This window comes from Myotis yumanensis, unplaced genomic scaffold (genome assembly GCF_028538775.1).
Source record: "Myotis yumanensis isolate MYYU_CA2020_CCGP unplaced genomic scaffold, mMyoYum1.0.hap1 SCAF_13, whole genome shotgun sequence".
In the NCBI taxonomy this organism is placed as follows: domain Eukaryota; kingdom Metazoa; phylum Chordata; class Mammalia; order Chiroptera; family Vespertilionidae; genus Myotis; species Myotis yumanensis.
Genome location: NW_027223764.1, coordinates 44,660,358 through 44,686,782, shown reverse-complemented (window position 1 = coordinate 44,686,782; position 26,425 = coordinate 44,660,358). Strand labels below are relative to the sequence as shown.

The following is a 26,425-nucleotide window of genomic DNA, read 5'->3' as shown; positions in this document are numbered from 1 at the left end:
AAATTTAAAAAGTGACAAAGTAAATGGGTGTTCAGTTGATACCTCAAAATATACACAAAAGGGCTATTAAGCCCTTCATCTTCAAAAGCACCACTGAAAAAGATACTGCCCAGCCACCGTGGCTCAGTCGGTGAGTGTTGACCCGTGCACCCAGAGGTCATTGGTTCAATTCCCGGGCAGGGCACATGCCTGGGTTTCATGCTCAATCCCCAACAGAGGGCATGCAGGAGGCAGCCAGTTGATGTTGATGTTTCTCTTTCATTGATATTTCTATCTCCCTCTCCCTTCCTCTCTAAAAATCCATTAAAAAAACAAACAAAACATTTTAAATAAATAAATAAAAGCATTTTTTTAAAAAAGAAAGAAAAAGATACTAAACACTACTCAAAACTCATTGATGAATATTCACAAAAACTGTCTACAGTTAACAAAGTGCTTTCAGAACTATTATCTTACTAAACCCTCACAACCTTGTGCCAGAGACAGGACAGGTACTTTCTCATTTTATAGTTGCAAAAGCCAAGACTCAGAAAACTTAAGTGACTGGCTCGAGAGCTCCCACGCAGTCACCGATGGCACTGGGGGAAGGGACTAACGTCTATTGAGCATGCGGTAAGTTGTAAGTTACAGGCTGCACACTCATCCTCTTACCACCCCCTTCCCCCCAACCCCCCACCCCCCGGACAATCCATTAGGACAGAATTATCTCCATTTTACAGATGATGAAACTCAAGGGCACAGAAGATTCCCTGTCCAGATCTGTCTCCAAAGTCCTTGCTCCAAAGATGGTGTCTGAAGTCTAGTTTTCTGTTTCTCTTTTTTAGAAATCTTATTTTTATACAGAAAACCTATTATGCTTTATATTCCATATCTCATGGAAGTTTTTAAAGAAAATTAGACGTTCATATTTTATGGATGTTTTTTAAAAGTTGGAGAAGTGTGACTTTTCAAGAGAATGAAACTTGTTAACATGCCATTTGGGCAAAAGTTGAACAATTAAAAGACATGCTTATTTCCCCGTCTCTCCCTGTAAGTTCGCACCAAAGCCCAGCCCAGCTCCTAATGCATCAGAGGCACTCAGCAAATATCTGCTGAGTAAACGAATGAAAAACTAGTAATGAGTTTTCTATAATTTGCTTAGAAGGAAAAACACACAAACATCACACTAAATGATGCTGAATTGATATTTTTAAGAACACCTATTACCTGTTAGAACTTTAATTTGGGTCCAATTTGTTTTCTTTTGTTCCCACTCTTCCAGTATACTGCTTACAGCATACTAGCTATATTTTGGTTATATGATTAATTAGAAAAAAGAAAACAAGTTATGGATACAAATGACTTTTTCTTTAATCCCTCCAAGGGATATGGGAAAAGGCATAAGCTCTAAAATCAAAACAAAGTAAGCTCCCAAGATTATCCGAATATTTCTCTAAGTGAGAATGAGTGTGTGTAGGGAAAGGGGGGGGGGGGGGGGACTTTATAATTTTTTCTACTTTCAAAACTAATCTATTATCATTGTAAAAAATTCAAGCAATACAAAAACAATTTTGATATGGTGGGTATGTGTTTTCTTCATAACATTTTACAGTAAATGCTCAAAATGTATGGAGACTGTCCTGTAATTAACCTTCATTACTGAGTACTGTAAGGTGAGGCTGAAATGATGAAAAGTGAGCAAAAGTCAACCTGGGGCGTGAGTTCCCGGGCTGTCTTCACTGAAGCCTGAATGCCTTCCACCGCTGACTTATTAGCAGTTCCAACAGCAGCTGCCTTCTCGGCCGTGGCACCAAGCCTTCCTGAATGGTTCTCAAAGTTCGCTGCCCTCTCGTCAAACACCTTGAAGAATGAACAAAGGCGTTAAGAAAATTTACTTAAATAAAATGGGTCTGGCAGCCTAAGAAAGAGTCTCTCTTTAAGTAGAGGCAGCAACTACTCGAGCAAAGACTTCAGAGATGACATCACACCCTAGTGAGCAACACGGTAGTCAACGCCAAGTCCTGGCCTTGCTACATCACACGCCCATGAATTCCCGTTCAATCAGTGCTTACCAAGGACAAACAGAACATTCGGCTCTGTGTCGTCTGTAATGAGGGGTTCACAGAATGTAAAGATTTAAATAATCCCCGTTCTCAAAAGGCTTATCCTAGTTTGAAGAAGACAGACAAACCCACTCCAGGCTCCAGTGCAGGTTGCTGGGTATATTAAAAGGCAAGAAGATCCACAGAGTCTTAAACCGAGCTCCAGCGCCTGAGGCCAGCATCCCTCCTAGATCAGTTACCATTAATGTTGTAAAAACTCTGCCCTGACCTCCACAGGAGAAATGATAGCTGGCTCACAATCAGGCCTGACCCAGGGGTAAGGACGCTGACTTTTATTATCCCAAGTGCAAAACAATCTACCGAATTGTTCTTTCAGCTCTCACATTTTAAAAAAAGTCAACTTCTCTTTTGACACAGATATTATGCAAGGTTGCATACTATGAAGGGGATGATTTAACTTAGATAAAGTGACAAAGGATCTTCTGTCATTGGTCAGGTTTACACTGCACAGAGCATGTCAGAAATTGCCCAGCAGAATCGTCCTCTTCTTTGCCTTCCCTGGGGTCTACCTGCCCACACTTGGAGAGCAGCTCTGGTTCTGGCAGGCAATCTACAGGTCTCCAGGTTCACTCGCAGGCTCCCATCTCATTGCCAGCATTCTGGGTTTACCCAATCAAGTCTCTTCCCCAATCTGGCCTCTTGTATGGACTCAGCTACCTGGGTTCTTGCCTTTTAATGCTCAAAATCTCTACCTAAATCTCTGATCTCCGAGTCTCCTTCACCTGGCCTCAGTCCTTGTTTCTTTCCTTGGCTGGTCTCCCACACCCTAGATCTACAGGGCTTCTGCCAACGTTGGTTGATCATCTCGACCCCAGCCCATGTCTGCTGCTCCCTCTGATTAAACTGACTGCTTCACTTGCTGTTCTTGTCACTCAATCAAAATTTACCCAGCACATACTATGTGCCAGACACTGGAGTAGGTGCTGAAGATACAAAGACGAATAAAACAAAATTTCTGCATCTCAAGTACCTCACATTCCAGTGGGGTAAAAAAGGCCCATAAGTAGATATTCATAATAGAGTGTGCCATGTGCAGTAATAATAAAGTTAAGCACTGATATCATGGAAGTAAAAGGAAAGGCATTTAATCTATCCATGAAGTAAAGGATAATGGGGTCAAAGATAAATAGGAATTAACTGAAAAACACTAAGAAAGAAGATAATTAGGCAGAGAGATAGAAAGAACAAAGACATGGAAGGAAGAAAGGACAGAGTATTCAGGAAATTATAAGCAATCAGGCATTGCTGGGGCATGGTCTGTGAGGCAGGGAGGGGTTGGTAGAAAATCGGTATATAGATTATAGTGGTCTGGCTTTCTCCTCTGTGAAAGGGAAGGTCCACTGAGAGTTTAAGCAGGAAAATATTAGGGTCAGATATGTATTTTTATTTTATTGGTGGCCTAGTGACTGATTCAAGGAAGACCAACCAGAGCTGAGCAGCCAGCCATACAGCAGCAGGGGACAAGGTTCAGAACTAGAGCTGTGGCAACATGAGTGGAAAATGGAAAGGATTCAAGAAATAATTGTGAAATCAAAATAGCTTGTCTTAATTTACTGATGTGGGAAGATGATGGGGAGGAAACAGTCAATGGTGACTCGCAAATTTCCGAGAGAGAGAGAACAGAAGGATAACATGCTAAGGTATCTATGAAACATCTAGGTGGAGAGGACCAGCAGGCACAGTAGTTAGATCTACTAGCATAAAACCCAGAGATGTCTGAAATAAAAATGATAATAAATCATCCCAGCCTGAGGGGACCATGAGCTTTATAAACGTCCAGTAACCTAGCCTGGAGAAAAAAATGGGGGTCTTTAACAAATAGTAACACAAACCTTCACCCACCAGTTCTGCATTGTCTTGGGTGCCTGACCTAACCCCTTTTCCTTTGCTGCTAATACTAGATGCTAGAACCAAATACTTGCTTTCCTAGATTCCTTTGCATCTGGGGTAGCCATGTGACAGAGTTCTAGCCAATGAGACATAAGCAAAGTCTCCTGGAAGATCCCTAGGACAGCCTTTACTTCATTCATTCAGTCAGTCAATAAGTCAGTCATTCGTTCCCAACTCTGTGCCATGCATTGTTCTAAGACTGGGAATAAAGTAATAACAAAACACATTCCCTGCCCAGATGGAATTTCATGCTAATGTGAGGGAGATAGACACACAAAAAAATAAGGTAAATATGTCAAATGCTGATAAACACTAAGGGGAAAAGTGGGATATGAAGATTAGGAAATCCCCAGGAGTGGACGTGGGATTGCCATTGTAGGTGATGACCCAGAGGAAAGCTGAAAATCATGAATGAATAATACGTGTATCAGATAGTGATCTATGTAGGAAGATGAGAGAACAAATACAAAGGCCCCAAAGCTAGAACATGTAAACATAAACAAGGAATACTGGAATACAATGCAAGGAGCTCAATGTCGACAGAAGAGCATGAGGCAGAAGAGTGGTACCACCTAAGGTCAGAGTAGAAGGGGGACTAGATGCAGTGGTGTGCTGAGGCTCACGCCAGCTCACCAGAACCATGTGCCCATCTCTTCCCAACTGTGCCTTCCGTGACTTCACATTGCAACAGCCAGGATAGGAGTATTTACATCATGGAAACAACAAACATTACAAATCAGAGCTTTTTGTTTTGGGGGATTTTTCCTGCAGAACTAGTCTACCAGCACATCACCGACTTTACTGTTCTAAGGACTTTGGCCTCATTCTGGGTCAGGGAGAAGTCATCAGAAGGATTTGAGTAGAAGAATGACATCAAATGATTTAAAAGGTCACCCTGATTTCTGTGTTGAGAACAGAGCACCTTAAGAGAGGGGTGGTTGCGACAGGAGTACTCCCATCCCTCATTTCTTACTTGCCTTGAACATGATGACTAGGGTTGCAACAGCAATCTCACACCATGAAGAAAAGACCCAAGAAAATCACAGAGATACCAGCTTTCATGGTGTCAAGCTGCTCAATCAATACCAATGCTACCTACCTCCACGCCTCTTTTTATGTGATGAAAATAAAAACCCATTTGTTTGCATCTCTGATGGTCAGGTTTCCTACTACTTACAACTAAAGACATGTCCTAAAGACATTCTTAACTGATACACTTGGTGACTGAAAGAAGAGGTGGCAGGACCTTCCCTCTTCTATCCTTCCACCCTTCACCCACAGTATCCCAACCTGATGTACAATATAAACACATTTTACCTTTACAAACAAATCATTAATAAATAAATGTGTGTGTGTGTGTGTGTGTGTGTGTGTGTGTGGTTGAGCAACAGAAGAAATGGAAGACTTTAGATACTCACCTCTTCCCTATTGGGTGCATCAGGAGGTGCAGTGGCCGCCACAGCCAACAGCTTGATGGGAGTTGTGGTATCGCTGAAAACATCTGACACCTCCTGAGTCATGGCCTCCTGCATCTGGGCTTTCAGATCCTTAAAAACATTATTTACAAATTAAAATTTCCAAAAATATCTAAAAAGCACATCTGCCAATGTCTTCACTTCACTGACACATTCATTCATTTATTCATTTAGTCTTTTATTCAATAAACAGCTGTTGAGTATCAACTATACTGAGCTAGCATGAAACAGGTATAAGATATGAATCCTGCCTTCTAGACAATTAGTGTGTAGTAGAAGAGGTAAAACTTGGCCCACAGTTCCCTAGAGACTGTTCTACCCAATCAAGAAATCTTACTTCCTTTCTTGGTGGCCTCTAAGAAATGGTACTGAGAATGATGGGGTTGAGCCCAAAGGCGGCCTGGGAGAGAGAGAATTCCTCACCATTCCCAATGCTGCAGGGGCCTGATAAGGACTGCAGTAACTATAAAGAGTGATTTGTGGAGGCAGTGTCAAATTTCTAAGCATTTTCTTACATTAAGAGGAAAGAAATCGAGAATGGGAATATTTTTATACTTTTTTTTTTCAATTGAGTTTCTAGAAATAATTGATAACCAATGCATGTATCCATTTCTAAAGAACAGAATTCTCAGAAGTCATCAAATGCTCTTTTCACACAGTTATCACACTCAGTCCAATCTAAGTTTTCTATATTTACCCAAAGAGTCTCAATCACCCCAGTTTCTCAAGGTGGGTGGCATGTACTGGCTGGTGATACCTGAGATAATTTTAAATGTTATATAAAATAATATTTTTATTTTAATAATTATGTGTTTCTTTTAAAGAATATTAGAGAAGCCTGGCCAGTGTGGCTTAGTGGATTGAGTGTTGTTTCATGCACCAAGGGGTCGCTGGTTCAATTCCCTCTCAGGGCACATGCCCAGGTTGTGGGCTGGATCCCCAGTAGGGGGTGTGCAGGAGGCAGCCAAGAGATGTTTCTCTTTCATCGATGTTTCTCTCTCTCTTTCTTTCCCTCTTCCTTTTACTCTCTCTAAAATCAATAAAAACATATTTTTAAAAAAGAATATTAGAGAAAATATAAGTAGCTCATCAAGCTCACAATTTCAAGATTATTAGAAAGTTTTCTTTTAAATAAACTTACTTGTTTAAAAAAGGAGTCCCTTTGAAGATAAATATTGACTGAAAAGTACAAGTGTCACATGGATAAAGCAAATATCACAAAATAGCTCTCGACTGAGTAAAACGGTAAACACAACTTTAGTTGCTGTCACCCACTGGAGAGCTTTTTAATGAGCAATAATGGCGCCTCAGATATACCTCATTAGCTACGATACTGCCACTGCGCAAAGCAACTGGTGAGCTATTTCCTAATAAGCTCTGAATTTCCTTACTTCCTTGGTCACACTCTTTTCATTTTCCCTAGACTAAAGAATTATATATTTTTAAAAATTCTCCTTCCCTCGTTTTTCAGTAAGTAAGCATAAGAAAGGAAATGCTTTGTGTTCCTGAGTTCTACCTTTAAGGAGTCCTGGAGCTGAGATGCCAGCGCTCTCGCCTGGGGACTTTCCCCTTCCCCTCTGGCAGCCAGGTCAGCCAGCTGGGCGGTCAGCTGGTCCACTCTGTCACACTTTGCAAGAAGATCTTGGCGATATGGCCCCATCATGACATTAGCCAGACGATGCCCTTCGGCCACGAGCCCTCGGATGGCAGCCTGACCTGGACCGAGAGGAAAACAATGAAACTCACAAAGACTGAGAGGGCAACTGCAGTGCCATCTGGTAAGTTGTTTATTTTTTAATAATAATATTTATTGAGTTTTCCCCTCTAAAAAATAGAAAAAATTGGGGAAGTACAGAAAAGTATAACTAATAGTTAAACCACTCATAATCCATCACTCACAGATTGAGATATTTGAACATATCCATCTGGTGTTTTTAATGCATTGCATGTTCCTCTGCACATACACATTTCACATACATTTCTCCTTTACAAAACAGAAGTCATACTATACATTAACTTTTATTCGCTGCTTCTTTTTATTTAGCACTAGAGGCTCAGTGCACGAATTTGTGCACAGGTGGGTCCCTCCACCTGGCTGGTGATTGGGGCTGATCAGGAGGGCTGGCCTGCCAGGGGGAGGGACCATGAGAGGTTGGCCTCAGCAGCAAGCTAACCAACGGCCGATTCCGCGAGGAATCGGGCTCCCTCCTCCCACTTTCCTCCTGTCTGGGTCTAGGGTGTGGGTGGACCAGATTCGGGGCTGTCAGGGCCCCAGAAGCAAGGTCTGGGTCAGTGCACGTTAAAGCTACTGGCCAGTCATCTGGTCATTCTGGTCGTTCCAGTCATTTGGTCGTTAACAGTCACTTAGGCTTTTATATATATAGATGAGCATTGTCCACATCATTAAATATTCTTCAAAAATCATGATCTAAAATCTATGTAATATTTTATAATACTAACCATAATTAGTTGGCCATTTACTTATTATTTAACATTTACTCTGTTTATATACATTCTTGTATGTAACTCCTTAGAAACACCTCTAATTAGAGTAAATTCCTAGAAGTCTGATTGTTGAGTCAATGGGTATGAACTTTTTTGAAGCTCTTAACACATAATACCAGATTGTCATTCAGAAAGTTTGCTATTAACCAATTTATTCTTTCACCAATAAATTATATATCTGCCTGATTCCCCAACACTGGGAATCGCCAATTTAAAAATTTATCTTTTTATCCAATGAATACAGCAAATGAAGTAAACAGCTCTTTCAGCTTCAGCGGCGCTTGTTGTCATAATATGACCTAAATTCTTATAAATCCATTCCTAAAATCTCCCAGAAGTGAAAATTTCAGGTTATTAATTCCACTAGTGACTATATGATAAAGAAGCCCTCCTAACTGAAAATAACCTTGGTAGTTAAGTGTCTATTACTATTTTCAAAAATTATATTTAACTGTGTACTTTCTAAGGACTCTTGTAACAGAAACACGGTAAAATGGAAGTATACATAGACTGAAAATAATTAGTTCAAAACTGCACTCCCAATCTGAGGACCTTTCTATTTGCCCATAGCAAAATTACTTATTCACTAATGCTTCTTGATTAAATCACAGACATCTTATCAGCTACATTGGAAATGGAGTTACTGTAGAATGACTCACTCACCAGTGGCTAAGAAGCCCTTCTGCACTTAATTACAGATGATACAGGATCTCTATCAACAACTCGCCTATTTTCACTGAGCCCAGTCTGAACATGGTTAAGTGCACTGATGGCCTTACCGACTCCTCGGTCGTCCACTGTGGGATTATCAATCCACCGCTGTGCTTGCTCAATCTTGCCCTCAAGGTGGACCGCTGCTTTGGCGGGTCTGCTATTGGCCACAGTCCTATTGGTTTTGGACTGCAAGTTCTGTAGGGCAGTGGCCACCTGCTTGGCCAATGCTCGGGCCTCTGGGGAATCTCCTTTCCCCCTGCAGAGAAAAAACAGCCTTTCTGTCCCACACAGACACTATTTACATTGCGATGATGTAATTGCTGATACAAATGCTAATGAGATGTCAAATTGCTAATAATTATGAACTTGGTTTGAAAGAAGAGTAGTTTATCTATTTGGCCCTTAAATAAGAAATTAATCACCTAAATTCAGATAGTTTTGTCCCAGTTAAGATAATAAATATAAGTTTGGATCAGTTTAGCTCAATGAAGAACACCCATTGGTAAGCTGAGCTCAATCAGTCGTCACTGCATCACTGCGTAAGCTATCCCTTCAGCCTGTCATCTCTGAAAATACTAGTTCCCTGAGGAACTAGGTGGGCCCAAGTATCCATACTTGTTGTGTAGTAGTAGTTGAAGTAGTTATAGAACTAGTAGTAGTTTTAAAAAAAAAAAAAAAGCATTAAAAAAAGTTTGCTATAAAACAGTATGCCTTGTTTCGCTGGCAGCAGCCTCATACATATCATATTTACTGCATCTCTTGATCGTATCATTTACTCTTGTGCTTAATTTAATCTCATGTTGTTTTGTATAGTAATATGCTGTACACTCTTGTAGCCTAGGAGCAATAGGCTATACCGAATTACCTATAAAGGCACGTTGATGTATGTGTATGTATATGTATATATATATGTACATATATATGTATGATATGTATGATATAGTAATAGATCTGTTGTATCACCATTACCGTTAATTCTTTCCTTATTATTAAGAAACACTAATGAGTGCCTGTTATATATATGGACTTGTGTTAGGGTGCTAAGAATAGAGTCTCCAATTTTGAATATTTTAAAATCTAATGAATGTAAACAGACTATAACAATGGGCTAATTTTAATGATCATTGACCTAACTATATAGACATTATATTTTACAAATGTCAAATTATGCATTTTCCTAACCTAAATAATTCAAAACTTGGGCCTAACGAAGAGATCCTCAAATGACTGGGCTTGATTTACAATAAAATTTCAGCTGTTACCTCAATTGATCTCTATCACAACCTCCTGCCTAAAGTATGTCTACCCTGCTCCCACCCACTTCCTACCTCATGATCCTAGGCAAGAGTCTGCTTTCTCAGCCAACAGTGCCCCCTTAGTTAGTGTGAGACTTGAGAGAATGCTAAAGCATCTCTCAATGGAAAAGGGTTAGGCAAGCTCCCAGGGAAGAGCAGGAAATGCAACATGAAAAACAGAATCTCACAAGATACTTGACTATGGTTATCCCTAGGGAAGTAGCTGGAGGGCTGACATAGGAAAGAAACAACTTATACTTTTGACGCTGAATCTGTTCTTTTAGCATGTGCTACAAATTTTATCTTTAAGAGAGTAAAACATCTATTAAAAGGAAAAAAGCAACACTTCTTCTTATATAATTAAAGTAGGTGCCATTGCCCTGGCTAGGTGCCTCAGTTGCTTGGGCATAGTCCCAGGCACCAAAAGGTAACTGGTTCGATCCCCAGTCAGGGCACATGCCTGGGTTTCAGACCTATCCCCAGGAGGGGGCATGCAGGAGGCAGCTGATCAATATTTCTGTCACATCAATGTTTCTCCCATTCCCTCTCCCTTCCTCTCTCTATAAAATCAATAAAAAATATATATTTTTAAACTAACTTTTTAAAAAAATAGTAGATGCCATGAAAGCCTTTAAGAGAAGCTGTATTTAAGGATCTCTTGTAACTGCTACTTAAGAAATAACATTTCTCAGGAAGGAAGAAAAAATCTTCATACTCCTCCCCCCATTCACCTCTAACCCCAGGAAACTTTTCATAGCTACATACAAAAATTAATTTCCATAGCTACATACAATAATTAATATACCCAGGAAACAGATATGTCACAAACACTACCTAGCAGAAAAAGTCCTACCTTAAAAATGGAAAATATAGATCTCAAAAAAGGAGTTCTTACCATCATTAATTAATTTAAAACTATGTGATCAGCAATAAGTCATTAAACTTCAATAGTGTCCATGCAAAAACAGAGTAATATCTAACTTAGTCACATAACACAGAATCAATGAGAGCACAGTGAAGAGCATCGTGTATGTGCTTAGGGGGAAAGGAGAGAGATAAAGGGGCAACTTAAACAACTAAATACATACTGTCTCCGTAAGTCTGCTAATTTAGAAGTCAGAGCAGCGATTTCTCCAAGAGAACGTAGAATGTCATCTCTCTCTTTAGGATCATCACATAAGTCTGCTATTTTTCGAGCTTCAGCCAAAGCCCCTCGAATCTGTTCTTCTCCTTCTGGTCCACCGTTTGGATCTGCCAGCCAGTTCTACACACACAGACGTGGAAAAGCAGCACACTGTGACCCATCACACTGTGACCCACCCAAAAGCCACATCACAGCACCCTGAGCAAGGCTGTCAGAAACATTTCACAAGCAATCACAAGGCAACCAGGAATGGTTTTTGAAATGCTGATCATAATTGTTTTACACACACTCCTCGCTCAGTTAAAATCAAATCATCCTCATCTTTTAAAAAATAATTTTTCCCTTTGTCATTAGAATAAAATATCCTTACAAGCTTTATCTCATCTTTGAATTAGTCACACCTTATTAATTCTTCGGTTTCTCAAACATTTGTGTTTCTCTATGAAATGCAAACTTTTTACAGTACACTAGTATCAGAAAACCTTAACCCTTAACATTGCTGTGACCAAATACAGCTGTGGATTCTGAGAGGAACAGTTTTAATACACTGTCATCTATACCAGGAACTGGGATTCTCTTGGTATTCAGAGTGCTTACTATTAACTAATTGAAGTATTCAAAATTAAGATGTTTATCAAAATATACATAAATATTAGTCTAAGCCTGTGTTAGTAGGAGAGGTGTTATCATTGGTAACTGCTGGAAATTAATCATCACTTACAAACATCCATTATCCACCCACAGTAACTGAAAGAGAGGGAGGGAGGGGAGAAGGGAGCGGTAGATAGAGGATATTTACGGTACATTTCTTTCTCTTTTATCTCCCACCCCTCTTAAAAATCGTCACTACTACCTGAGCAGCATCGATCTTCTTCGCAATGCTCTGCTTTGAGTTTGTCATGGCCTCCAGTTTGCGGGCGGCATTCTCCACTTTGGCTGTGAGCACGTCCAAACCCTGAGACACCTGCTGGGCTTTCTGCATGGCCACGGGCGAGGCTCCTTGTCCTCTACTCAAAACAGACAGATGCTGTCATTGCACCCTCTCAGACACTTAACAGCAAAATGTCAGTAAAAACACAGGACATGTCATTTCTGCTAACACACTTGTCTTTTTCCTTTTCTTCAGTAAGTCTGAGACAGCCCAAGAAAATACAGAGATAAACAAAACACCCAAACCATCTACTTTCTCCTTTGTTTTTAAAAATACACATTAGCTTTGTGGAGCTGCATAACCATTTTAAAGACCAGGCCTGAGAATTTTGATAGTAATGATTCTCCTCTTGGTGGGGATTACATAATCAACTCTAAACTTCAGGGGGAAAATGTGCCTGCGATCTTATTGCTATGGAGGGTTTTGTTACCATAGTAATGTGTGCTTTAGAAATAAACAGCGCATTAGATTGTCTTATTTATGGGCAAGCACACAGTGAAACTGTTTCCGGAGGCAGCATGCGTAGTGTTACTGAGAGCACACCATCCCTGGGGCCAAACAGAACTGTGTTCACATTCTGCCTCCTGGTACCTGTGGAACCGTGTTTGTGATGTGTAACCTTCTAGGGCTTTAGTTTTCTAACTTATAAAATGAGGGGTGCCCTGCTTATCAAACAAAGTAGCTTCAAGCAAAAAAATATTTGAAAACATTCTGGTAATAGAGCAATACACATATATAACTATTAATATTATTGAATTGTCATCTATACTAATAAAAGAGTAATATGCTAATTAGACCAGGAGACCTTCTGAAGACCTTCCGGTCGTCCTTCCAGACAAAGCCGGGGGCTTGGCCGGCCTGCAAACCACCCCCAAACGGCCCTCAGCCCCTTGCCCAGCCCGGCCATGCCCCCTAGTGGGGACCCCCACCCTGAAGGGTGTGTGGCCAGCCTGAAAACGGCCCTCAGCCCCTCACCCAGGCTGGCCACGCCCCCCAGGGGGGACCCCCACTCCAATGGGGGCATGGCCGGCCTGCAAACAGCTCCAGGCCCCTCGCCCAGGCCTGCCCCGCCCCCCAAGGGGACTCCCACCCTGATCCAGGACCCCCTTCGGGGTAAACCAGCTGGCCCCCACCAGTGCACCAGGCCTCTATCTATACTAATAAAAGGGTAATATGCTAATTAGACCAGGAGACCTTCTGGACGTCCTTCCAGACAAAGCCATGGTGGTGGGGCCGAGGCAGAGGTGGTTAGGAGAGATCAGGCCAGAAGGAGAGGGCAGTTGGGGGTGATCAGGCTGGCGGGGGTGGTAGTTGGGGGCGAGCAGGCCGGCGGGGGTGGTAGTTGGGGGCGAGCAGGCCGGCGGGGGGTGGGGCAGCTGGGGGCGAGCAGGCCGGCAGGCAGTGTGGTTAGGGGCAATCAGGCAGGCAGGCAGGCAGGTGAGCGGTTAGGAGCCAGAGGTCCTGGATTGAGAGAGGGATGTCCTAAACCAGCAGTCGGACATCCCCCCGAGTGGTCCCAGATTGGAGAGGGTGCAGGCCGGGCTGAGGGACACCACCCGCCCCCCCCCCCCCCCTGCACGAATTTCATGCACCAGGCCACTAGTTATTATTATAATGAACCTAATGATAATCTTGAATATCTGCCTTCCACTCCTATGCAATATATAAATATCAAAAATAGTACTGAGGGAAAAAAGCACATAGTGATGAGAAACCACTGTTTCCATCAAATTTCTAAAGAACTAATTTTGCTATTTTCCTAAGAAGTGATATGGTACTACTACCAAAAAAAAATTATTTGAGTTGGTAGAAACTTCTTTTCCCTTGGTAGACACTTTCCAACTCATAACACAGTAAAACTTTCCCTCTTTTTACCAGCTCAGATTTTGCAATCTACCCAGACTGGTAAGCTCAGTGTTAGTGTCACAAATTTGTCATTTGATAGAATGGGATGATTTGTTGTCCTAACCTGAGTTTCTGATTTTAGGATAAAATCCAAAACATATTTGCTTCCTTTAATAATAGTATGAATCCACCACTCATTTTTCTACCCACTTTATAAATTTATCTTATTTCCATGTATACCTATACTTTAAGTATAAACTCAGTATTTATTGCAAGGTATATAAAAGGTATTTATACCTTTTACTTGTATTTATAAGTGATGCTTCCCTTTACATGGCAGAGGAGTGCAAGACTTTTAGGAATATACTGGTCATGATTTAATTTGCTTTTTTTCTTTCTTTTTTTTTAAATATACTTTATTGATTTTTTACAGAGAGGAAGGGAGAGAGATAGAGAGCCAGAAACATCGATGAGAGAGAAACATCGATCAGCTGCCTCCTGCACACCTCCCACTGGGGATGTGCCCGCAACCCAGATACATGCCCCTGACCGGAATCGAACCCGGGACCTTTCAGTCCGCAGGCTGACACTCTATCCACTGAGCCAAACCGGTTTCGGCTGCTTTTTTTCTTTAAATCCAGTAATTTACGATGAGGAACCTTTTTGGTATGAGTCCAACTTTGAAAAAGTAAAAATACTTATGGGTTATATCGTTTTTTTCATTAAAAATGTAAAGGTTAGCCTAGCCGGTTTGGCTCAGTGGATAGAGCGTCGGCCCACAGACTGAAGGGCGGGTTCGATGTCAAGGACATGTACATCGGTTGCAGGCTTGATCCCCGGCCCTGGTCGGGGCTCCTGTGGGAGGCAACCAAATGATGTGTCTCTTTCAGATCGGTGTTTCTCTCTCTCTCTCTGTCTCTTCCCCTCCCTTCCACTCTCTTTAAAAATCAATGGAAAAATATGCTCGGGTGAGGATTAACAAAAATAAATAAATAAAAGTTTATTGAGTCCCCATGGGGGGAAAATATATACTTACCAACTAGAAGCCCTAGGTGACAGAATCAGAGAATATCAATGAGGAAACTTACTGAGCTTCAGCCATTAAAATGTTAAACAGTGAGGCATATTTAAGAAAGAATGATAGGGAGATAGCTTTCTAGTCTTTCATCATGAAAGGATATTGTAGGCTCCACTGTGAATTGGGCCCATAACAGATTAATGGTTGATCCCATGGAGCAACTATCTCATTCTCTTGCTCAAATTCATCTTTCTCTGAGCACATACGACTGTGTACTTGAGAATTCCAAGTGAAAACTGTCTACCACACTGTGAAAGGCTGCAGACAAAAGAGCCAACAGTGAGAAATCAGAAGAGCCAGAATCTCATCAAAAGCTCTGGCATTTCTCCGAATGGGGACAGAACTTCTTTTTGTCCTTTTTGTGAAGTTCTTGTCATGCTCATGACAGGGGAGACTGCTTCGCAGCAAGAGAAAAAGGCTCACTGAGTTCAATGATACCATTTATTCATGCTGTTTCTTCCCCCACCCCCTTCAAGGTAGAGGCTCTTAACCTGAAGCCCCTGGAGCTTCCAGGCCACACTGGATCAGTGAACCTCTGGAAAGTATATGTAATATTGTTTACATGCACTTTTTAGGTAGAGATTAATGGCTTTCATTGGACTATAAAAATTATGTTGGTCCATAAAAAGGTTAAGAACTACTCCTTTAAGAACTGTATCCTTGCCCTAACTGGTTTGGCTCAGTGGATAGAGCGTCGGCCTGCGGACTGAAGGGTCCCGGGTTCGATTCCGGTCAAGGGCATGTACCTTGGTTGCGGGCACATCCCCAGTAGGAGGTGTGCAGGAGGCAGCTGATCGATGTTTCTCTCTCATCGATGTTTCTAACTCTCTATCTCTCTCCCTTCCTCTCTGTAAAAAAAAAATCAATAAAAATATATTTAAAAAAAAAAAAAAGAACTGTATTCTTAAGTCTATTATGTTAATATATTTGAGACCGGGTGTAATGATGTGCAATATGTCAAAGAGTGTTTCTGAGGCCTGTTTGTATGGCAATCCTGCACATTCCAATTATCTCAAGATATTTCATGACAACCTGACCTATGAACCAGGAGGTCACGGTTTGATTCCCGGTCAGGGCATATGCCTGGGTTTGGGGCTCAATCTCCAGTGAGGGACATGCATGCTTCTCTCTCTCTCTCCCTCTCTCTTCCTCTCTGAAATCATTAACAGATATTTTTAAAAAGGTATTTCATGACATTCTTGAAGCAAAATTAAACTTCATCTATACTAGTTTCTCATGTTACTTAATTTTTTCCCAATGTCCATACTATAAAATTCCATAACAATTAGGATCCTTTAGAACTTCATTAACTCTATGTATGAGTTCCCCCCCAAAAAACCATACATATTATACTGAGTTTTCTTAATAGCAAAGTATATATATTTAATTTATAGGAGAAAAAGTTCTAAAAGCCAAGACTTGAGCTGGGTGAAAGAATTAAGAAACCAAATGAATAATGATGAAACAGAAACTTAAAAGAGCCTAGAAATGACCAAGCTAAAGAAGGAAAAGTTCACGTCACTCTCCAAAGAATTAATAGAGTATGATGACCATTTTGTTTGTTAGCCAAAGACAACACAGTAAAATTAATAGACTTGCTTCTGAATCATCCGTCAGGAGTGAGATACTATCTATGACCGACTACTGCTCTGGGAAGGGCGGAGGAACTGTACCTGGCCCGGAGGTCAGCCACTTGGTCAGTCATCTGCCCTAGCATCTTGCAGGTTCCCAGGATCTCTCTACGTTCTTTGCCTGCACAGAGTTCACCAACTTTTCCAGCTTCATCTAAGATCTGCCTGATGGCCTGCTCACCAGCATCCCCTAAAATAAAGAGAGATTCAATATCTACATTGTTAACACATTAATTATTTAGAGAGGATGCTTTACAAGTCATTTCATTCATGAAAGAACAGATGCTTTCAAACGACTAGATGAACAGAAGACAATACATCTGATAGCTAATAGCCAAGCAGTGCCCTACAACCACAGATCCTGCTAAAAAAGATCCTTGGAACCATCGCCATCTGGAGGTAAAAAGCAGCTTGTGGTAAGAATATGGATGATGAAAACAGTCTCTAACCATTTAACTGTACTCAGCACCTCCAACCTCCATTAGGCTTTTCACATTCATTCAAATGTTTATCTAAAACTGAATAAATATTAGATGAGAAAATCCATAAAGCCTAGCTCAATAAACTATTTGGGGCTTATCTTTATATAAGCTAACTTTGGTTTCCAATTCTTATTGGCATCATTATTTCATCTGCTTAATTAAGTACTTTGTTGACATAAACGGAAATATGCCCAAAGGGAATAAGAAGAGAAGAGCTTGTATTCAAAATAATTACCTTTCTGATTCAGGGAAGTGGTGAATCAAGAATTTTGTGAAGAATGCCCAGTTCGGCTCAGTTTATTCCCCATGATAAGAGTTGATTAGTTTATGTCCTCCATCCTTCTAAGACCTAGTAACGCTTCAATTAGTCAAAACTAATTGAATGGTATATGCCCCTAAAATGTTGCAGTAGTTATCTCAGGATTATGAGAACCTCGAAGATTACTGTCTTTTGTCTGCTTGGTTTTTAGCTTTTTCTTGTATCTACTTGAAAAGTACAACCAGAGGGGTTACCTGCGGAGGCACTGGGATCGCGGAGCCAACCTTTGGCCTGGTTCAGTTTGGAATCTATGGAGGCCAATGCTCTCTTCATGGCTTCAGTGTCCTTTCGAAGAGAAATACCACAATTATTTCATTTGCAAAAATTGAGATACCATGGCACAAGGTAAGACAGAGAAGTGACAGCATTAACAGACACTAGAGGTAAGGTAATCCTACAAAGCCTTAAAAATATTCTCATCACACCATAACGCTTATTTCTGCCAAAATGCAGCATCTTGCATGCAACTCTTCCGTTAATTCTACTGTTTGCTGACCTCCCTAGTGCTAAACTGTGAAAACTGGTAAGACAGCTCAAGCCAAAAAATGCTTAATGTCTGCAGCAGGAAAAGCCCTGTTGTCACATGCCTCGGTATCAGCCTTTCCACTAGTCAACATTCACCTACTGCAGCTCTGCCAGGCCCTCCCACTCAGCTCAGGGGAAGCTTCATTAGCATGTGGTGCCACAAATCACAGTCCTTTTACATCTTGTTTTGAAATACACACATACTGGATAATGTTTTACTATATTAAATTAATCTAAAATAATTGGAAGTACTGGTTGGAAAATAAATGAAAATTGTTAATCAAGCAATTTAGTTTTAATTCCACAAATAAACCACTAAATGTAATGCAAGAGAGAAGCATTTTTCCGGCCTTCCCTGCCACTCCTCATCCTTAGCTCCCTTACATCCCTGACCTGGAAGAAAGGCAGGATGAAATAAGTGGGTCTCAACGGATATTTACAACATGATTCACAATGACTAACAAAATTAGCATAAGATCTCCCAGGACATAGCATGAGAAGGTGAAACAACAGACTAGTCACTTAAAAATACACATATATTTTAATAACGTTTTTAAAATATAGAAAAATGCACAGAACAATATAACCAATACCCATGTATCCATCCTCACAATTGACAGACTAACCATCTCTCAAGTCTCTTACACTTTAAAAGACAGCCTATCTCCCTTTCGTTCATTCACCAAACCACAGAGTTAACCTCTGAAATTCTAGGCAATACCCCATATCCCTAACTTCAATTTTCAGTCCTGCAAAACTTGGGTTCTTAAAGGTGTTGTACCACCTGTTTTCCACACGGGGGCACCAGGAGCATCTCCCCACCCCCACTTCCAATTCAAACAAGACCAGGCACTAGCACAAATAAGAGCTGGGCGCACTCAAAGGCTTACAGCAGTGGTTCTCAACCTTGGCTGCATGTTAGAATCACCTGGGAATCTTTTTAAAATCCTGACTTCTGGGCCTCATCCTCCGGAACTTCTGTTTCTTTGTTACTAATGTTGTGGTCCCACCCCATAACAAAGAAACAGAATTTCCGGAGGATGAGGCCTAGAAATCAGGATTTTAAAAAGATTCCCAGGTGATTCTAATGTGCAGCCAAGGTTGAGAACCACTGGCTTAAAGGGTCAGGAGCCTGATCTCAGCTTTTCCTAAATGCCCATTCAAATTATAGGGCTCTCAGCTTTGGATTACCCCCTTCCCCCATCGAAACAGATACAGATTGTTCTCCTGATGCAACATTGGCTCTAAGAACAAATTCTCAGCCATAACTACAGAGCAGTGAACTAAATTACTGAAAAAAATGAAAATAAATTTGTTTTATTATCAAGTTATATGGAATTATGGTAGCTATCTACCAATAAGAGGCAGAGTGGATCTGTTTCAAAATATCTGTTTCAAAATATCCATTTGTGATTAATGCACGTAGACAGGCGGCATTTTTAAAGTGCTTTGCTTCTCAAATGGTTTCAATGCCTGCTTCTCCTCTATCTCGTTCTACTTTCACCTGTGCAGCAAACCTGCCTTCAAGAGTAAGACAAAGGTCACGTTAGCTTAATTCCAAATTAGTGTGGCCCAAATCAATATCTTTTCAAAGAGTATTTCAGGCATCTCCTAACCTTAGAGTTAGATAGCCTTCCGTGTCTAACACAAGTTATAGGACTTTGTCTAGAGACAGATTTTTTTTAAAAATTCACAAGCTCTCACCTAGAAAGTATGTGCACTCCCTGAAGAAGAGATATTGCATCCATGTAAAAATAATTAATTTAAAGTCTATTAATAACCATTTCTCCACCTATTTTCGGTGAGAATAATATTGATTACATTTCAAAAATCTAAATTCAAGAGAAAACAATGTTCAGAAAACTTTTTAGTGTCTATCCTAGCATTTAAGGGCTACTACTTAGGAAATACTTTAACTGAGCACTTCCTGCATGCCAGGTTGTTGGAGGCATTTTTCCCTCATTACTTCACAGAACCTCAAATTTAAATGTAATTTAATTTTACAAATTGGGAAACAGGGGCTCTTCTGTCCTAGAAAGCCAATTTGATCTCAGGTTCATCAACATCAAATGTCATTATTTTCTATTACATGAAGCTCAAGGCTTTTTTTCTTTTAACAAAGAGAGTTGCCAAAGAGTCTACTAACCTCCTATAATACTCAGCAATCTCTGCCGTGTCGATTTTGACTTTGGTTAGTACTGCCCAGGAAATAAGCTCTAGAATCAAATTAATAACTCGCACTAACCTGGATGACTGCTTTTATTCTCCATTGCCCAAAAATGATTTCAAACACAATGGAAAAAATTGGACTTGCTCTACTATCCTAAAATATCATTGCTTTTTCCCCCTCCCCAATAAAGTGTGAATGGCTACCACACTTCAAGCAAAGACTCTAATTCTCAGGAAGTGAGTAATTTTCTCCTCAGTGGGAGATATGACATCAAGAAGTTAAAGTTAAGCCTGGCAGGTGTGGCTCAGTGGTTGGGCATCAACCTATGAACCAGGAGGTCACAGTTCCATTTTCAGTCAGGGCACATGCCCGAGTTTAGGGCTTGATCCCCAGTAGAAGGCGTGCAGGAGGCAGCCGATCAATAATTCTCTCTCATCACTGATGTTTCTATCTCTCTCCCTCTCCCTTCCTCCCTGAAATCAATAAAAAAAAAATTGTTTAATTAAAATTAAGAGATGCTCATTTCCCCCTAGAAAGAATCAATGGCAAATTTAGAATGAAGCTGCATTTTTAAAGTGGGGATTTCAATTAGTCACCAAAGTTTTTAGTAGCGTGAATTTTAGATAATTTTAGAGATTTAAAAGTCACTAAAAGGACTACCTTAAATTCTTTCTAGGATAGGGCAAATGTTAAATCATCATTTTAAACACAATACATTTTAATGCCATAGCTATTAAAAACAAAAATGTCTATGGGAACAAATATTCAAATCTCCCAGAATCTCATACATATTTCTTTTGAAGGGCAGTGTTTATTGTGGGATCAACAGAATTCTGTCATAAGCAACATAAGTATGTTAACACTGTATGTGATAAAAGCAAATTCACTGAACAATTGGGACTGTAAGTCACTGTTAAGATATATTTATAACCCTAGCTGGTTTGGCTCAGTGGATAGAGCGTCAGCCTGTAGACTGAAGGGTTATGGGCTCAGTCCCCAATGGGGGGCATGACGGAGGCAGCCAATCAATGATTCTCTCTCATCACTGATGTTTCTATCTCTCCTTCTCCCTTCCTCTCTGAAATCAATAAAAATATATTTTTAAAAAGATATACTTATAAAGGATGGAAATAATCATAACCCTTGTGGTCAACCATACTGTGTACCCAAGGCCTTCAGTCAGATTTACCTTGTCATGTAAATCTAAGTATCCAGGATACAATCTGGGTATGACACAGAAGAGAAAAAACGGCATCTTCATTTGAATATCGTCTCTGTAAAATCTCAAATTTGGGAAAGAGAGAAGTCTCCAATGATCTCTTCTCTGAGTTCTTTGGTTCTTTTTTTAAAGAGTGGGTGTAAAAACAGCCAGATCTAGTCACGCAGCTTCAGCAACAGCTGGTCCCCTCCCACCACGGTCCCTTTTACTGTAAAACTCTTATGAGTTCATGTTTTAAACGAAAAACCACAGTGCCTTGGCGCTCCTCCCACATACCAAGAGGTGGAAGAACAACCTAAAAGAACTCCTTCTTACATACATTCCCAGGAACTGAAACAGTCCTGAAATTTAATTTCAAGTTAGAACTAAGTAACACAGAATAGTACTAAGAACCACTGAGTTCCTTTTACAGACAATCAAGAGGAACTGTGGTAGGAAAGTAAGGTCCGGCAATCACAGGCTCTTGAAAACTGTAAATATGGGACTAAGGATCCCCTCTCTTTCACTGCCCAAGCTACTCTCCGTTTTTTCCATGAACACCTCCCCATCCTACTCTTCCTACTCAAAGATGTTTCTGGAAAGAAGAGACTGGGCAGTAGAATAAAATCTTACAAACTGCATTAAGCAACGGCAGAAGGCTGTCCAGCCCTGAGACTTCAAGCAAGTTACCCTCACAGGTTTGAGCTCCCCATCTCTAAGACTACTGGTACCTCCCCAGCTCTAAAACTCTTTGCCATCTATGAGCACACAATCAGAATACCAACTAGAGATCACCTGGATCAGAAGGGAAACTTCAATTCCTTTAACATTTTGGTCTTTTCTCCTGTTCACAGAGAGGGGACAAAATATCATAAATGCCTGAATGAATTACTGATCTCCAACTCCAAGAGATAAATCTTTTGTTGTATTAGCTCCTAAAATAAAACACTAGAAGCCTTATAAAAAGCTCACATGCAGCCTTATTTTTTCAAAAATGAAATAAAAATCAACCCTTAAATCCCAAAGGTCTGCAGTAAGGGCAAGTATTAGAGGATTGCATGTTCTAACCAAGTTTCCTTCTTTGGAAGAACACAGTAATCTGTGCAAGACATCTGAGTCATTCAAGCACCACCAGCCTAGGCCCTCAGTGGGAGGGGACTCACCACAGGAACTAATTCTGAGTAACAGCATCTAATGACCCAAGGCACAGTTGCAGGAGCACCTATGTGGGCTCAAAAATTCTTAGCAATAAAAAGGTTTTAAAATTTTTTCTCACTTCCTCTTGATTCTCAGCATGCATCAAGATACAAATAATAAAAATACAAAAATGTATATATAGATTGCTAAAGGGGTTGAATTAGAATTGTTGAACTCACAAATTCTTGTGTTTCATAATGTATTCCCTGGAAAAATGCTAAACTAATTTTTAATGATCACTTATCAGATAATTGTTGATTTAAACAGGGGGAAATTTTTACTCTCAAAATAAAATGAAGTATTTTGCCCTTGCCGATGTGGCTCAGTTGGTTGAGCATTGTCCCAGGCACCAAGAGGTCTCCAGTTCAATTCCCAGTCAGAGCACATGCCCAGGTTGCAGGATTGATCCCCAATGGGGAACATGTAGGAGGCAGCTAATCAATATATCTCATTGATGTTTCTCTCTCTCTCCCTCTCCCTTTCTCTCTCTCTAAAGTCAATAAAAACATAATTTTAAAAAATAAAAACAACAATAAAATTAAGTATTTAGCCCTGGCCGGTTTGGCTCGGTGGATAGAGCGTCGGCCTTTGGACTGAGGGTTCCCAGGTTTGATTCCGGTCAAGGGCATGTACCTTGGTTGCGGGCACATCCCCAGTAGGGGGTGTGCAGGAGGCAGCTGATCAATGTTTCTCTCTCATCGATGTTTCTAACTCTCTATCCCTCTCCCTTCCTCTCTGTAAAAAAAATCAATAAAATATATATTTTTTAAAAATTAAGTATTTAAAGTCGAGGTGTTTTTAAGTTTGTAAGTATGCATTTTGAAAGTAGGTATGGAGGTAAAATGATCAGCTATTGCCTCTTTAAAATCTTAACTTATTTAGCAAGATGTACTTTTACCAAGAACTTTTTCCACTTACTTTCTTCCCCCACCTTTCTAGAGGAATCATCACTTTCCAGGAGAAAGCTGCACCAATAGGGAAGCATGAAACAAGTACGGTAAGACAAAGTTAATTCTTTATTGGTAGGGGCAAGAGGAGGTAAAAGATACCGAGTGTATTAAACAGAATAGGAAGCCAGGGGTCGCAGACAGACAATAGGTCTGATTAATCCACTGCCTACAGCAGAGCAATGTAAGATGCATAATGCTGCTAACACGGAAACATACCCAAAACCCAAGTTACCAACTTCCATTTTCAAGGTAAAATCTCTTTTTCCTAAGTACTCTTGTAACTAATAAAAATGATTACTCTTAGGGGGAAAGAGGAGGTAGAGTGGATGGGAATGGGGTTATGAGTGAGATCTGTCATATATAACATTTTATAGCATTTTGCTTTCTGAACCAGGTAAATGTATAACAAAGACAAAATGAAATTACAAATAAACATTTATTGCTTGTTCTGATGTCATTATGTACTCGGGCTTCTTTTGGCTGAACTAATTTTATTTATTTTCTTTCACTCTGCTGGTTTTGCATCCTAACAGCCTGGTTCCTTCCAGAGCAGCATAAAACTGAGGCAACGACAAGACTACACGGTGGACCCCAGGTCCATTGCCCTTGTATATCCCATCCCCCTAAGTGTCTCATCCTCATCCTGAAACAATCAACTGACCACTTTTTTTTTTTTTAAAGAAGTAGGTCTCAACATTCACACACACAAAAAAGCTCAGTACCACTTATTTACTAAATGATGGCTGGCTCTTCCCCTCTGAAAACAGATAAGCATTAAGCCTGCAATTCCTGCTCCTCCTTTTTACTATTTCTCATCTGCTGGAAGCAAAGCGGAGAGAATAAGGAAAGAGATTAGGTTATGGGACCACGAGGTCATGGAGAATGATGGCTGACTCAAAGATCAGACAGCAGAACATGCAGTGAGCCATGGACTGAAGTCAGGAAGAACTTTAGATACACCTTCCTTTTCTCCTTTTGATTTTGAAGACAAGGATTATTGTGAGGGACAGATGCCCCATCTAAACTCTCTAGCCTACCCATTTTCATTATGGCTTAGCACCATAATGGCACATCTCCAAAAGCAAAACGCCAGAGCCTGCAAAGGAGACTGATGATAGAGATGCCACCAGCTGGAAGTTTCTGAAGATCAGGGTCCACAGGTAACGTAGGGGTCACCCCGCTACATGGGGAAACCTGCCCTCAAATGAAGTCAGTGGGAATGACTAAGCCAGGACAGTTCTCAGAAGCCTGCTCACAGAATGAAAGCACTCACTGAAACACAGAAAGCCTGACTCCCAAAGGAGTGCCTTTTCTTTTGCTTTCCCCAAAGACATCGCTCAAGATGAGCTCGAGTCAAACAGTCTGCCCAGCACAGCCTTGAGTCCCATATTAAATCACAATCTGATGCATATTCGAGCACAGTGTTACACACCGGCACACAGAATAAGGCATGGCACAAGCACAAACAACCTCACACATGCTTTTTCTCTTTTAAGTGAAAAAAAGAAAGAAGAAGAACTAGAGGGCAACAAAAAGCTTACCTTCTAAATGTGAGAAAAAAGAATAAAACAAACAAGAAAACAAAAAAAAGATGCATAAAGATGTCATAACAGGGAAGTGAAAGCTGTCAAATATGCAAAATTAAGCAAAATTAAAATGATTTTACCATACAGATTTAAAATACAGTCTTAGAACTTGTTCAAGAACTTCGTGCCTCTATTAACAAATCCATAACTTGGATAAGCTGACTAGTTTCTTCTGCATATTTAGATTCACTTTCTAGTTTGAGGCCCCAGTTTTTGTTTTTTTGTTTTGTTTTTTTTTTTGAAATCTAAATTTTTTTTTTATTATTTTAATAATTTTTATTTCTTAAAGTATTACAAAGAGTATTACATATGTCTCCTTTCCCCCCCCCCTTGACATTCCCCCGACCCCTACCCCCCGCCCCCCCCGCCCCGTGTCTTGTGTCCATTGGTTAATCTTATATGCATGCATATAAGTCCTTCAGTTGGTCTCTTAATCCCCCCCCCAACCCTCCCCAGGCTTCCCACTGTAGTTTAACATTCTGTTCAATGTTGCTCTGCTTCTGTATCTACCCCTGTTCATCAGTCCATACTGGTCCCCTTTATTTGTCCCAACCTCACTGGAGTAGTCTCAACCTCACCAGGGCCGTCTGAGCCTCACCAGGGCCGTTTCAACCTCACCGGGGCCGTCCCTACCTCACGGGGGCCGTTTCAACCTCACCGGGGTCGTCCCTACCACACCGGGGCTGTTTCAACCTGACCGGGGTTGTCCCTACCACACCAGGGAGGCCCCAGTTTTGACCTTACCTCATAGGTGACCTGGAGGACAAAGAGCCGCCCTGGGCACCGAATGGAAGCCATACTACAAAATCCCCTCTTAGTCGGCTACCAGCCCGCTCGGTGGCCCTGGAGACCACCTCTGGGTCACACGTGGGCAAGCTGGGTGCTGGAGACAGTGTGTTTCTTGGGTTCCTACACGGAAAATGTAAACCCAAGTATCTCTGTTCCCTCAAAATAGTCACTGGATAGGGAGAGGCAGACCAGAGCAGCAGCCGCACAAAACTACTGCTGCTCGGCTCTGGAGGGAACCCACCAACCCTTTTGGAGTCCAAGAAGAAATTCTAGACTAAATTCCAAAGAGTGAAGGGACCCCTCACACTAACTGACAAATGTGAAAACTAATATTTTAATTAAGCTTTCCTGAGGAAAAATGGAATGATGAAGGCACACACCTAGAAATGCCAAGTTTTCTCTGGGTCAAAGGTTGGTTTAGGAAAAGTTTTCCATAAAAACCAGTCATAGATATATTACGTCTCTTAGTTACCTAGCAACAACCGCCCACATAAAAGGCAGGGCTCCCACCCCAGGGAGCACACACCACACCAGAATTCCTCCGCAAACCCAATCACTGGGACTCAAGCCTGAGGGAAAAGCGACCCATTTCAGCCTTC

The 26,425-nt window shown here is 40.9% G+C and overlaps 1 protein-coding gene and 1 pseudogene across 2 annotated transcripts in view; both read right to left on the bottom strand.

Moving 5' to 3' along the window:
* The window catches only part of VCL (vinculin), a 110,788-nt gene that overhangs the window by 14,252 nt on the left and 70,111 nt on the right, over positions 1–26,425 (bottom strand). For both annotated transcript variants that reach the window (XM_070433033.1, XM_070433034.1), the window contains exons 7-14: positions 17,606–17,696; positions 16,653–16,800; positions 11,979–12,132; positions 11,070–11,245; positions 8,752–8,942; positions 6,984–7,183; positions 5,411–5,539; positions 1,690–1,839 (exon numbers count right to left, since the gene is read on the bottom strand). In XM_070433033.1, the coding sequence (XP_070289134.1) occupies positions 1,690–1,839; positions 5,411–5,539; positions 6,984–7,183; positions 8,752–8,942; positions 11,070–11,245; positions 11,979–12,132; positions 16,653–16,800; positions 17,606–17,696 (1,239 nt within the window). The remainder of the gene's footprint in view (positions 1–1,689; positions 1,840–5,410; positions 5,540–6,983; positions 7,184–8,751; positions 8,943–11,069; positions 11,246–11,978; positions 12,133–16,652; positions 16,801–17,605; positions 17,697–26,425) is intronic.
* Positions 6,695–6,818, bottom strand: LOC139022252 (U4 spliceosomal RNA; annotated as a pseudogene).